General features: G+C 40.8%; 1 protein-coding gene across 1 annotated transcript in view; it reads right to left on the reverse strand.

Annotated features, from left to right (window-relative positions):
* Positions 1-15175, reverse strand: part of LOC126109398 (transmembrane protein 161B) — a 109350-nt gene that overhangs the window by 92765 nt on the left and 1410 nt on the right. The window contains exon 2 of the mRNA XM_049914428.1: positions 6331-6434. Within this exon, the coding sequence (XP_049770385.1) occupies positions 6331-6434 (104 nt within the window). The remainder of the gene's footprint in view (positions 1-6330; positions 6435-15175) is intronic.

Genomic DNA, 15175 nt, shown 5'->3' on the forward strand with positions numbered 1-15175 from the left:
ACAGGACAAACAAGCAGAAATTTCCAAACAAGGTACATGGAACACATGAGAGCTCTAAAGAGTGACAGCACACATTCCACTTTTGTAGAATACCTAATGAACAAAAATCACAACTCCACTAATATAAAAGAGCTGCACATCCTGAAACACAGCAACAGTTTATACTGAAAACTAACAATAGAAGAAAATTATTACATACAAAAGGCTATAGCAGAGGGAAAAAAATGTATCATGCTCAGAGACATAAGTAACTCAGAACTCCCACTATAATTTTCCTAATCTTCTTACAATATGTGATACATTTCTCACAACATATCCAACCAGCAAGATGGCTTAACATTTTAGATCTCTAACGAGGTACGAAAGTTGTGTTTCTCTGTGTTTAAAGATACCCGCAAGCCATCCAATGAATGTGTGTGCATGACAGGCTATGTAAAAACCTAGTACACCAAAACTGTATCCATCCAATGAATGTGTGTGCATGACAGGCTATGTAAAAACCTAGTACACCAAAACTGTATCCACAACACACTGCAATCCCAAATGTGTAACACTGAGATACCTAAGTTCACATTTTTGTATTTTTTTTACTAACAGCCACTCATACAGTTGCAGATGGCACAATGTATACCGAGGAAAAGCAGCAACAAAGGAACAGAAAATGCACTGGAAACAGCAGCAAAATTGGAATATCATCCTGTGACATATAGTAAATAAGGTACTCACAGAAACAATATTTGGAACAAAATAATACACATATAACAATGTTTTATAAGTATGCTATTTCTGCACGTTTCAGAATAAAAAAACCCATTGACGATGGAGATATTTGTTGCTGAAACTTGTTTGGGGGAATAAATAAATAAAGTGTTTTGCTTCAAGGTGGAGCCACCCTCCCATACTGTTGTTTTTCTATGCAAACATGGATCAATGGAAGAGTTTCAAGATAAAATCATTATATAATGCGCTGCTGGTTGCACAAGACATAAGCAAAATTTGAATAAAATTACGTAAAAGCATGCTCTTTACTATTCTCTGTGCAATACTCAGCTTGGTAAAACAAGTAAACCATTGTGCTGACAGTTTTGTGTTGTTGTTGTTGTTACTTTGGTCGTCCACATTTTGACATTTTGATAATTATGACATTGCTTCAAAAATTTCTTGATGCATTCTTTTTAATGAGTTCTGCAAACATCAACATTATTTTATTTTCATATTATTGATCGACCACGGTCATATGCCATTTTTAAGTACCAAGTGTGTTCAGAACAACATGTTGCACTTCTTTCTCTCAAGCTGATGAGGGATGTGCATGTAAAAACTTTGTTTATTTAATATTTAGACAGAGAACTTCCCACTTTGTGTGCTGTTGTTTGATGTATGTGCAAATGTTGTGAAAAAAAGAGTGGTCACAAAACATCGTCAAAGAGTGACGGTGATCGAGTATCTCTACTTGCGATGGCAGGGTCACTTATAGTTTGGCGTCACGGCTCGACGATGTCTCGGAAGGCACAGAGCAAGAGATGCAACCGATAATGACAACATCTGGGAACACAGCTCAAGCAAGCTTAACAAGAATGTTATTCGGTTCCCAGATTTTGTATGAAATGATAATATGTAATGACTGATGCGAGTTACGAATTGAAAAGAGATTTGTCGACCCACAGTTGTAAATGTTCTTACAGAGTCGACACAAAATGCAGAAGAGTTACTGAAAGACATTTACATCACTCAGTAGCTCTGCCAGTTTATAGCTCTCTTACAAGCCTCAAATTTCTGCAGAAGGTGAAGTAGTCACATGGCAAGATTTTGTGGCACTAGAACAAGAAACTAAGGTAAAAATTATCACAAATAGCATCAGGGTGACAGATCATTAGGAAGGCAACACTTCATTTTGGCTTAGTACAGCTACAGAACTACCTGTTACCCTCCACAAGGTACATTTGTTAGCATTTTGATCATGAAACACCTGCAATGCCAAATATTGCCAATTTAGTGGAATATACATCACTAGCTACAGAGTTAACAGTTGTTTGTAGGTACTGTTGGCATAAGTTCTTTGTAACATCACAATCAGTAAACTTCAAGTATTTACCGCCAGTGATACTTTACACGATCGGAGAGCCAACAAACATCCGTAAGTGCTGGAAAATAGCCAAACGTCAATACTGTATGATAGTACAAACTGAAAATAAAAATTAGTAGTTGCAGGCATTGTGGGGTTATTCAAAAATTTACACAAGCTAATAGAAAATTTTTGATATGTAATGACATACCCAATGATCATCAGTCATCAACACAATGGTCCACTTCAACAGACATATAGGGGATAGACAAAATAATGTGAACACCTGTACTTACTTGAGAATGGTTTATTAATAAGCAGTTGAACCCCCATTTGCCCATAATATAGCTGTGATTCATCCTGGAATACTGGCATATAATGATTGTATAGTCTCCGGTGGAATGTTATGCCACTCTTCGATCAGAAACTCTTCTAACTTATATAGTGATGAAGAGCCTGCGCTCCAGTATCGCCCACAAGGGTTCGATAATGTTCAAGTCTGGGGACTATGCTGGCCATGAGGATGCTTCAGTTCAATTGCATGCTCCTCATACCAAGATTGTACTGTCCTGACTGAGTGAATGGGTACATTATTGTCCAGAAATATGGCACATTTGTTGGGGAACAACATCTGAATCATGGGGTGCATCTTATCACCTAAAATGTTCACATAATCATTGGCTGTAACAAGGCATTTGAGAGTAATGATGGGACCAACAGAACACCATGATACGGCTACCTACACCATCCCACTTCCACCTTCATGCTTAATAATTGAAATCAAGCAATAAGGATTTTAGGCTTCCTTTAGCATTCTCCAGACGTAAACCTAGCTCCATGTTGGAAATAATGGAAACGCTGACTCATCGGACCACGTGACGTGTTTCCACTGATCGTCTGTCCAGGGTTGCATCAGTTTTCATCGCTAATGTTTTCAGTATAGCAGCTCGTCCACAAATATTCAATTTACAGAGTTTTCGGCAGACAGTGTCGATAGATACGAGGTCTCGAAGATGGCTATTGAGCTCTGCAGTCACTTTAGTTGCCGTAGTTATGTGTTCTTTTGACACAATTCGTGTTAGCAGTCATCGATCTCTGCTATTTAGTTTTGATTTGCACCCAGTATTAGATTTACACGATGATGTCTTTATATGATTTGTAGAGGCTGTCATGACTGTTGAAACAGTTGCTCCTGAAACATTCAATAAGTTGGCTGTCTTGGTAAGTGATGCTCCAGCTAAGTGAGCCCCCACGATCTGCCCTCTTTGGAACTCTGTTAGGTCTTTCATTGCATGTTGACCTCGGTCTCTGAATGTAAAAATGAAGTGTGCACTACTCAAACAACCTGCACTGATGCCTAGTCCATAATGAATACACACAGTCCAGCAGGACACATGCCTTACCTGCGTTGCTGACTGTCAAACACAACCATTCCATTACTACCACTGTTCACATTATTTTGTCTATCCCCTGTATATACCCACATACATTAATAAATTGGCTAGATCAATCCACTCACCAAGTGGTGGTAGGAGAACATACGTATAAGGGCATTAAAGCTTGCAAAATTTCAGAGCTAGTGTGTCATCCTTTTTGGCAGAAGAGATGAAGGGGAAGGAAGAGGGGTTGGGAAAAAAAAAAGGACTGATTAGGTTCAGAAAAAGGGTAGAGTTTGAAAATGTCACCCAGAACCCTGGGTCAGGAAGGCTTACCAGACAGTATGAGAAGGAAAGACTTATTGTTAGAGACTGCACTGGAAGAGATTTGAAAACCCATGAGCTTAGAGGTGGAATATAGGGTAATAAGCAAGGCACAGATTACTGACAAAACATTGAGCAAGAGTCAATAAAAGTGAAAAGCTAAGAGCATTATACATGTGTGAGATGACCTGTCTATATTCCTCCTGTCCCCCACTTCACCTGCCACATACGATGCACATGGCTTTCAGCTCTTATTAACTATTCTGTGACGTTTTGTCAGCAGTCTCTGTATTGCGTGTCTTCGACCTGTAAGTTCTCATATTTTCAAATCTCGTCCAGTGTAGCCATCGACAATCGGCCTTTCACTCTCGTTCTGTCCACTAAGTCTTCTGGACAGCTTTTCTGTAACTCTCCCCATTTCCTAAGCCTCACCAGTCCTGTTCCTTCATCCCCCCTTCCATCCCCTTTCATCCTCCTGCCAGGAGGAGGAGCCACTGGCTCTGAAAGCTTGCAAACTGTAAAACTTTCTACACAGGATGTATCATAATTAACTGCGTAAACGCATACAGTTTAAAGTACACGACACTAGAAGCAAAAACGTCTCAGTAAACATCGGGTCGAAAATGCATACCTTAAGAGCTACGAGCAATTTTTCATCATCGGTACTGTGAATCAAATCTCTTCTACTGCAAGTTCTTTGCTTTCCATATTTTGGGAAATGTTAGTATGGACCTTAAGAGCTTTGAGCACTTGTTCATCTTTGCTACTCTGAAACACAACTCTTCTAATGATCAAGTGCTCGTAACTTTTAAGGTATGTGTTTCAGAGCACATGTTTGCTGGACATTTTTTTCTTATTTTGGTCCATACTACCACTTCCCATTTTATGGAAAGAAAAGAACTTTTAGTAGAAAAGATTTGTTTCACAGTATCGAAGATGAAAAACTGCTCGTAGCTCTTAAGGTAAGCATTTTTGATACTATGTTTACTGAGACTTTTTTTGCTTCTAGCACCATGTACTTTCAACTGTATGCGTTTATGCCATTAATTATGATACACCCTGTATATTTACATTTATACTCCGCAAGCCATCCAACGGTGTGTGGCGGAGGGCACTTTACATGCCACTGTCGTTATCTCCCTTTCCTGTTCCAGTCGCGTATGGTTTGCAGGAAGAACGACTGCTGGAAAGCCTCCGTGCGTGCTCAAATCTCTCTAATTTTACATTCGTGACCTCCTCGGGAGGTATAAGTTGGGGGAAGCAATATATTCGATACCTCATCCAGAAATACCTCCTCTCGAAACCTGGACAGCAAGCTAGACTGCGATACAGAGCGCCTCTCTTGCAGAGTATGCCACTTGAGTTTGCTGAACATCTCCGTAACGCTATCACACTTACCAAATAACCCTGTGACGAAACGCGCCGCTCTTCTTTGGATCTTCTCTATCTCCTCTGTCAACCCGACCTGGTACAGATCCCTCACTGATGAGCAATACTCAAGTATACGTCGAACGAGTGTTTTGTAAGGCACCTCCTCTGTTGATGGACTACATTTTCTAAGGACTCTCCCAATGAATCTCAACTGGGCACCCGCCTTACCAACAATTAATTTTATATGATCATTTCACTTCAAATCGTTCTGTACATGTACTACCAGATATTTTACAGAAGTAACTGCTACCAGTGTTTGTTCTGCTATCATATAATCATACAATAAAGGATCCTTCTTTCTATGTCACTACATTTGTCTATGTTAAGGGTCAGTTGCCACCCCCTGCACCAAGTGCCTATCTGCTGCAGATCTTCCTGCATTTCGCTACAATTTTCTAATGCTGCAACTTCTCTGTATACTACAGCATCATCCATGAAAAGCCACATGGAACTTCTGACACTATCTACCAGGTCATTTATATATATATATTGTGAAAAGCAATGGTTCCTTAACACTCCCCTGTGGCATGCCAGAGGTTACTTTAATGTCTGTAGATGTCTCTCCATTGAGAATAACATGCTGTGTTCTGTTTGCTAAAAACTCTTCAATCCAGTCACACAGCTGGTCTGATATTCCGTAGGCTCTTACTTTGTTTATCAGGAGACAGTGCGGAACTGTATCGAACGCCTTCCGGAAGGCGAGGAAAATGGCATCTACATGGGAGCCTGTATCTAATATTTTCTGGGTCTCATGAACAAAAAAAGCAAGTTGGGTCTCACATGATCGCTGTTTCCAGAATCCATGTTAATTCCCACAGGGTAGATTCTGGGTTTCCAGAAATGAGAGGATACACAAGCAAAAAACATGTTCTAAAATTCTACATATGCGTGCTCCTGTCACCTGAGTAGATTTTTTTATCTATCCAGTTACTTACATTTTCAAAAAGTGATTATTTTCCCAATGTATAAAGAAAAATAAATCAATATCAGCAGAGGTTACATTACAAACATGTCATTGCACTTCTTGCCATTACAAAATTTTTTCTAAAATATTCACCATTACACATTACTGAGTAAAATTATGTTAATTATTTTAATAATTACAAAAGTACTGTGAAGAGCAAGACAGCCTACCCTGTGGAGCAGAGAAGCCACCTTGCTAGAGAATAATGTGGTCCAAGCTTCTGTATAACACTGACCATCACCAGCGTTATGACGAGCTGCGTGCCGAAGAGTGCCTGTCGAACAACGTCCACAAAACTTCATCAGGCAACAGTGCAGGATACAAATTACAGTAAATTAAATTAAAATAAATATGGTACGCATTGGCATTACTTCCTAAACGATATAACAGTGTCGAGAGAAGCCAAGTTCCTGCGTGTGTTACCGTAGATATGACTAATTTATCATCATATGAAACCAAAACAACGGAAAATTCGAGATGGAATAACAACAACACAGAAAGGATAGACTGCTTCTCACCACAGAGGAGGCATACAGTTGCAGACAAGCATGACGAAAAAGAGGCAAGCAATACTCAGTTTTCACAGTAACAAGGAGACCACACTGCACTGATTTTTTATACAGGGTTATTACAAATCATTGAAGCGATTTCACAGCTCTACAATAACTTTATTATTTGAGATATTTTCACAATGCTTTGCACACACATACAAAAACTCAAAAAGTTTTTTTAGGCATTCAAAAATGTTCGATATGTGCCCCTTTAGTGATTCGGCAGACATCAAGCCAATAATAAAGTTCCTCCCACACTCGGCGCAGCATGTCCTCATCAATGAGTTCGAAAGCATCGTTGATGCGAGCTCGCAGTTCTGGCACGGTTCTTGGTAGAGGAGGTTTAAACACTGAATCTTTCACATAACCCCACAGAAAGAAACCGCATGGGGTTAAGTCGGGAGAGCGTGGAGGCCATGACATGAATTGCTGATCATGATCTCCACCACGACCGATCCATCGGTTTTCCAATCTCCTGTTTAAGAAATGCCGAACATCTTAATGGAAGTGAGGTGGAGCACCATCCTGTTGAAAGATGAAGTCGGCGCTGTCGGTCTCCAGTTGTGGCATGAGCCAATTTTCCAGCATGTCCAGATACACGTGTCCTGTAACGTTTTTTTCGCAGAAGAAAAAGGGACCGTAAACTTTAAACCGTGAGATTGCACAAAACACGTTAACTTTTGGTGAATTGCAAATTTGCTGCACGAATGCGTGAGGATTCTCTACCACCCAGATTCGCACATTGTGTGTGTTCTCTTCACCATTAAGAAAAAATGTTGCTTCATCACTGAAAACGAGTTTCGCACTGAACGCATCCTCTTCCATGAGCTGTTGCAACCGCGTCGAAAATTCAAAGCATTTGACTTTGTCATCGGGTGTCAGGGCTTGTAGCAATTGTAAACGGTAAGGCTTCTGCTTTAGCCTTTTCCGTAAGATTTTCCAAACCGTCGGCTGTAGTACATTTAGCTCCCTGCTTGCTTTACTCGTCGAATTCCGCGGGCTACGCGTGAAACTTGCCCGCACGCGTTCAACCGTTTCTTCGCTCACTGCAGGCTGACCCGTTGATTTCCCCTTACAGTGGCATCCAGAAGCTTTAAACTGCACATACCATCGCCGAATGGAGTTAGCAGTTGGTGGATCTTTGTTGAACTTCGTCCGGAAGTGTCGTTGCACTGTTATGACTGACTGATGTGAGTGCATTTCAAGCACGACATACGCTTTCTCGGCTCCTGTCGCCATTTTGTCTCACTGCGCTCTCGAGCGCTCTGGCGGCAGAAACCTGAAGTGCGGCTTCAGCCGAACAAAACTGTATGAGTTTTTCTACGTATCTGTAGTGTGTCGTGACCATATGTCAATGAATGGAGCTACAGTGAATTTATGAAATCGCTTCAATCATTTGTAATAGCCCTGTATTTATGGTACATGAAATTCAGAACTCAACTCTGAGTATCTCAGAGCAATTCAATACAATGCTCAAAGTTTATCGAGAAAATAGGCTATGAAGTTTTCAGAGCATTTTTAATTTGTTAACGTAAGCACAGTTTTTCCAATAGGCTGTGGGACTCTGTAGTAGAGGGCTCGCCTGTCACACGGATAGCCGAGTTGCTATAGAAGTAGCATTACAAGGCCGATTGTGACAATATTTTGTCGAACATTGTCAAAGGCGATCAAACGTGGCTCATCACTTCAAAATGGATACAAAATGGCAATCCGTGCACTGGCGCACACCACTTGTCCTCCGAAGAAAAGATGCAAATCCCCACCCTCAGCCAGTAAAGGCATGGCGACGGTCTTCTGGGATTACAGTGAACTACCAATAAAAAACGACAACTGGAATACCAACATGCAAAACAAAAACAATACAAAATTATGCCACCAACATAATAAAAAAGATCTACATAACTTGAGGATAATCTTATAGAAAAAGAAGAGGAAGGAAGTGAATGTGAGATGGGGGACATGATATTGTAAGACGTATTTGACAGAGCACTGAAAGACTTAAGTGGAAACAAGGTCTGTGGTGTACAATGCATTCCCTCAAAATTACTGTCATACTTGCAAGAGCCAGCCATGACAAAAGATCTTACTTTACTTTCTGTGTCTAGCCAAGAACATCTCAACTCTCTTCCTCCAAAACTTTAATGGACTTGTCATTGCACAAAAATAGCTCTTCCGCTGTGCAAACAAGCTCCATCTATCGACACATGAGCAAATGTTCAATCGTCTATGTTTCTCTACGTGCACACTTGTCATCTTCAGAATATCCCCACTTAACAATGTTACTTAGCATTTTGCCAATCCCGTTCTCAATCTATTCAGTGCTCTCCATGGACTATACTGTAGTTGCTGCCCTTGGGCGATTTCTTCTTTGAGGTGCAGGTTTGTATTTCACAGTGTGTCCAACCATAAAGATAGGTGGCACGTCTCACGTTGGCCTGCTAGTGGTACTGTCCATTGGATAAAGCTCTTCCTCAACTTAAGACAAGTTGAAACCGTTTGCTGGCTACACAGTGTGCACCGTGAGTCTATTTGTTACTCTTGCCCTCCCCCCCCCCCCCCCCCCATTTCATGGGCTACTGTGCATCTGGTATTTGGTGGTGTTAAGACTGCAAATGGGTAAATTTTGTGTACTGGTTTAGGTGCATCCATTGGCAATCCTGACCATTGGCAATCCTGACAGTCTCATTTAAAGTGATGTCTACTTGTTTGGAGTGGCAAGACACCTCTCATGTATGCTACATATTCTCTGACTGCAAAACAGAGTCCCATTGCTGATGAACGAAGAACTTCAGGTTGTGCTGCCCATGTTGAACTGATCAGTTTATGTGTAACGTTGTTTCTGGCATATATTTTTCCTTTTAGATTGGTGCAGTGTTTTTCAAACGGCAGTGTATGGTCTATGGTGACTCCTTAATATTTTGGTTTGGTGCAGTGTTACAGTTTAACCCAGCAATGAACAGTCTAGGATGACTCCCTAAAATTTTTGTTTGGTGCAGTGTTGTAGTTTAACCCCTCTCTATACTATTTACAACTGTCTTGAGGCTTCTCTAGTATGCTGGTGGAATGCACATATTAGTGTTTTTTTCTGGATTAGGTCACAGATGTTTTTCTTCATACTAGTTTACTAAGTTGCAAAGCCTCTGCCATTTTTCTTTCAATCTCTTTGAATGTTCTTCCTCGAGCAGTAATGACAGTGCCGTCAGCATATACGAATCTCTGTATTTCCGTCTGGTGTGACTGATCATTTGCATACATATTGTACAGAATAGGCAAAAGAGCACTTCACTGAGGTAGTCTGTTCTTTTGTTTTCTCCATCTGTTTTTCTTTCCTTGGACGGTTATGTGGAATCTTCTATTCTGCAACATGTCTCTTAATATGTCAGTCAGTCAAACGCCCTTTGTTAATTCATAGACTTTCATGAGGAGTCATTGGTGTTTGACTGTATCACACACAACAGAAAAGTCAACAAAGGCAGCAGCAATTATCAGTTTACTTTCAAAACCGTCTTTAATGTGCTGAGTCAGGTATAGTATTTGACAACAACCCACTTTCAGTTTTCTGAATACAGCTTGTTCAGGGATAAGTTCTATATTGATTTTGGTTGCTACTCTTGACATGGTGTGTAAGATATAGGAAATAGGCAATATAGCCTATGACTTGAAACATAGTGTAGTAATCCCAATTCCAAAAAAGGAATATTTGCAAATACTACCAAAACGTCAGTTTAATGCTGGCTTAGTTTGTCAAGTGGATAATGGAACACAACTGAATACAGAGTCTGGAATTGAGGCAAGAGGAACAGCAGCATCTTCACAGTCCTGCAGTTATCTGTGAGTGTCTTAAGTGTGTGCAGCAGTGAACAGTAGAACTATGTTTTGTACTGCAAGTAACCGGAAACAGTCCAAGAGTCATTATTGGGTGTCCTCAGCGTGTGTGGCAAAACAATGTTTCGTATTGACAAATTACCTGAAACAAACTGTGTGTAAATCAAGGTAAATTATAGAGATGGGTCTTACTATGCAAGACAGTGCAGCTGTTAAGATACTGACCATATATTTGAGAGGATTGAGCTGCTTTCTCTAAATCACCTTGATCTGGATTTCTGTGGTTTCCTAGACCACTAAGACCAATGCCAGGCTGGTTCCTTAATCCAGACCACGGCCGAATATCAGTCTATTGCCATACGCTATCACTCCTATCCTCATAAAGCATTTTTCATATTTCGGAATATTGATTTGTATTGTATTACCTTGACAAATCCTATATCACAGTGCCATGCTCATTCCTCTCTCTCTTTCTCTCTCTCACTCACACATATGCATAGCATTTGAAGTAGTAGAGAAAACTTGACAGTGTCAACCTGAGGCAGTAGTTGAGAAGAGAGTGAGACAGGATTCCAGCCTATCCCCCCCCCCCCCCCCCCCACACCCATGTTATATGAACAGGGGTCAACGGAAGCATCCGATTCCATCCATCTGCTTTGACCCATGAAGTAAGGGTGTCGTAGTGCGTGCCATCATTATGGTGTGGAGTTCGAGTTGGTTATGTTTGTAGTTGCCGTCTTGTCGTTGGTGTGTGTGTGTGTGTGTGTGTGTGTGTGTGTGTGTGTGTGTGTGTGTGTGTGTGTGTGTGTGTGTGTAGGGGGGGGGGGTGGTTGGTGGTAAGTAATTGCTTTTTTGGGTCTATTTTCTCAAGTTGTAATGTTTTGTGTATTGAATGTGTTTTAATTTACATAGGGATGTTAAAGTTTTTAATTTTTGAGGTGTTGTGGTTTTGTTTTTTATAGTAGCGGGTGTTGGTTTTTTTGTATCAGTAGTTATAGTTGACCTATATACGTCAAGGGAAGTGTCTGATTCCTGTACATTTTTGTAATTATTTTTTTATTCGTCATTTTGTGTGTTATATTAAGGTTGTCCCCTCCCTAAACCCCCAATTTCGCGCGATTATCCTGTTAGTTTGTATTTTTGGAGGGAGACGTTATTGTCTTGTTGTTGTTGTGGTCTTCAGTCCTGAGACTGGTTTGATGCAGCTCTCCATGCTACTCTATCCTGTGCAAGCTTCTTCATCTCCCAGTATCTACTGCAACCTACATCCTTCTGAATCTGCTTAGTGTATTCATCTCTTGGTCTCCCTCTACGATTTTTACCCTCCACACTGCCCTCCAATGCTAAATTTGTGATCCCTTGATGCCTCAAAACATGTCCTACCAACCGATCCCTTCTTCTAGTCAAGTTGTGCCACAAACTTCTCTTCTCCCCAATCCTATTCAATACCTCCTCATTAGTTACGCGATCTACCCACCTTATCTTCAGCATTCTTCTGTAGCACCACATTTCGAAAGCTTCTATTCTCTTCTTGTCCAAACTAGTTATTGTCCATGTTTCACTTCCATACATGGCTACACTCCATACAAATACTTCCAGAAACGACTTCCTGACACTTAAATCTATACTCGATGTTAACAAATTCCTCTTCTTGAGAAACGCTTTCCTTGCCATTGCCAGTCTACATTTTATATCCTCTCTACTTCGACCATCATCGGTTATTTTACTCCCTAAATAGCAAAACTCCTTTACTACTTTAAGTGTCTCATTTCCTAATCTAATTCCCTCAGCATCACCCGACTTAATTTGACTACATTCCATTATCCTCGTTTTGCTTTCGTTGATGTCCATCTTATATCCTCCTTTCAAGACACTGTCCATTCCGTTCAACTGCTCTTCCAAGTCCTTTGCTGTCTCTGACAGAATTACAATGTCATCGGCGAACTTCACAGTTTTTACTTCTTCTCCATGAATTTTAATACCTACTCCGAATTTTTCTTTTGTTTCCTTTACTGCTTGCTCAATATACAGATTAAATAACATCGGGGAGAGGCTACAACCCTGTCTTACTCCTTTCCCAACCACTGCTTCCCTTTCATGTCCCTCTACTCTGATAACTGCCATCTGGTTTCTGTACAAACTGTAAATAGCCTTTCGCTCCCTGTATTTTACCCCTGCCACCTTCAGAATTTGAAAGAGAGTATTCCAGTCAACATTGTCAAAAGCTTTCTCTAAGTCTACAAATGCTAGAAACGTAGGTTTGCCTTTTCTTAATCTTTCTTCTAAGATAAGTCGTAAGGTCAGTATTGCCTCACGTGTTCCAACATTTCTATGGAATCCAAACTGATCTTCCCCGAGGTCGGCTTCTACCAGTTTTTCCATTCGTCTGTCAAGAATTCGCGTTAGTATTTTGCAGCTGTGACTTATTAAACTGATAGTTCGGTAATTTTCACATCTGTCAACACCTGATTTCTTTGGGATTGGAATTATTATATTCTTCTTGAAGTCTGAGGGTATTTCGCCTGTCTCATACATCGTGCTCACCAGATGGTAGAGTTTTGTCATGACTGGCTCTCCCGAGGCCATCAGTAGTTCAAATGGAATGTTGTCTACTCCCGGGGCCTTGTTTCGACTCAGGTCTTTCAGTGCTCTGTCAAACTCTTCACGCAGTATCTTATCTCCCATTTCGTCTTCATCTACATCCTCTTCCATTTCCATAATATTGTCCTCAAGTACATCGCCCTTGTATAAACCCTCTATATACTCCTTCCACCTTTCTGCCTTCCCTTCTTTGCTTAGAACTGGGTTGCCATCTGAGCTCTTGATATTCATACAAGTGGTTCTCTTCTCTCCAAAGGTCTCTTTAATTTTCCTGTAGGCAGTATCTATCTTACCCCTAGTGAGACAAGCCTCTACATCCTTACATTTGTCCTCTAGCCATCCCTGCTTAGCCATTTTGCACTTCCTGTCGATATCATTTTTGAGACGTCTGTATTCCTTTTTGCCTGCTTCATTTACTGCATTTTTGTATTTTCTCCTTTCATCAATTAAATTCAATATTTCTTCTGTTACCCAAGGATTTCTATTAGCCCTCATCTTTTTACCTACTTGATCCTCTGCTGTCTTCACTACTTCATCCCTCAGAGCTACCATTTCTTCTTCTACTGTATTTCTTTCCCCCATTCCTATCAATTGTTCCCTTATGCTCTCCCTGAAACTCTGTACAACCTCTGGTTCTTTCAGTTTATCCAGGTCCCATCTCCTTAAATTCCCACCTTTTTGCAGTTTCTTCAGTTTCAATCTGCAGTTCATAACCAATAGATTGTGGTCAGAATCCACATCTGCCCCAGGAAATGTCTTACAATTTAAAACCTGGTTCCTAAATCTCTGTCTTACCATTATATAATCTATCTGATACCTACTAGTATCTCCAGGATTCTTCCAGGTATACAACCTTCTTTTATGATTCTTGAACCAAGTGTTGGCTATGATTAAGTTATGCTCTGTGCAGAATTCTACCAGGCGGCTTCCTCTTTCATTTCTTAGCCCCAATCCATATTCACCTACTACGTTTCCTTCTCTCCCTTTTCCTACACTCGCATTCCAGTCACCCATGACTATTAAATTTTCATCTCCCTTCACTACCTGAATAATTTCTTTTATCTCGTCATACATTTCATCTATTTCTTCATCATCTGCAGAGGTAGTTGGCATATAAACTTGTACTACTGTAGTAGGCATGGGCTTTGTGTCTATCTTGGCCACAATAATGCGTTCACTATGCTGTTTGTAGTAGCTAACCCGCACTCCTATTTTTTTATTCATTATTAAACCTACTCCTGCATTACCCCTATTTGATTTTGTATTTATAACCCTGTAATCACCTGACCAAAAGTCTTGTTCCTCCTGCCACCGAACTTCACTAATTCCCACAATATCTAACTTTAACCTATCCATTTCCCTTTTTAAATTTTCTAACCTACCTGCCCGATTAAGGGATCTGACATTCCACGCTCCGATCCGTATAACGCCAGTTTTCTTTCTCCTGATAACGACGTCCTCCTGAGTAGTCCCCGCCCGGAGATCCGAATGGGGGACTATTTTACCTCTGGAATATTTTACCCAAGAGGACACCATCATCATTTAATCATACAGTAAAGCTGCATGTCCTCGGGAAAAATTACGGCTGTAGTTTCCCCTTGCTTTCAGCCGTTCGCAGTACCAGCACAGCAAGGCCGTTTTGGTTAATGTTACAAGGCCAGATCAGTCAATCATCCAGACTGTTGCCCCTGCAACTACTGAAAAGGCTGCTGCTCCTCTTCAGGAACCACATGTTTGTCTGGCCTCTCAACAGATACCCCTCCGTTGTGGTTGCACCTACGGTACGGTCATCTGTATCGCTGAGGCACGCAAGCCTCCCCACCAGCGGGAAGGTCCATGGTTCATGGGGTAGGTTATTGTCTTATTCAGATGTATTTTCGTGTTTGTTGCTATGTGTATGTAGTGATATCATAGGGACCATATTGGAGATCCTTAGAATAGCCATTTCCACCATATTGATGATGTCATGGGTCAAAGCATAAGGGTGGAATCGGACACTTCCATATTCCCTAGAACCACACACTGAACAATCATTACA

This window comes from Schistocerca cancellata, chromosome 12 (genome assembly GCF_023864275.1).
Source record: "Schistocerca cancellata isolate TAMUIC-IGC-003103 chromosome 12, iqSchCanc2.1, whole genome shotgun sequence".
Lineage (NCBI taxonomy): Eukaryota > Metazoa > Arthropoda > Insecta > Orthoptera > Acrididae > Schistocerca > Schistocerca cancellata.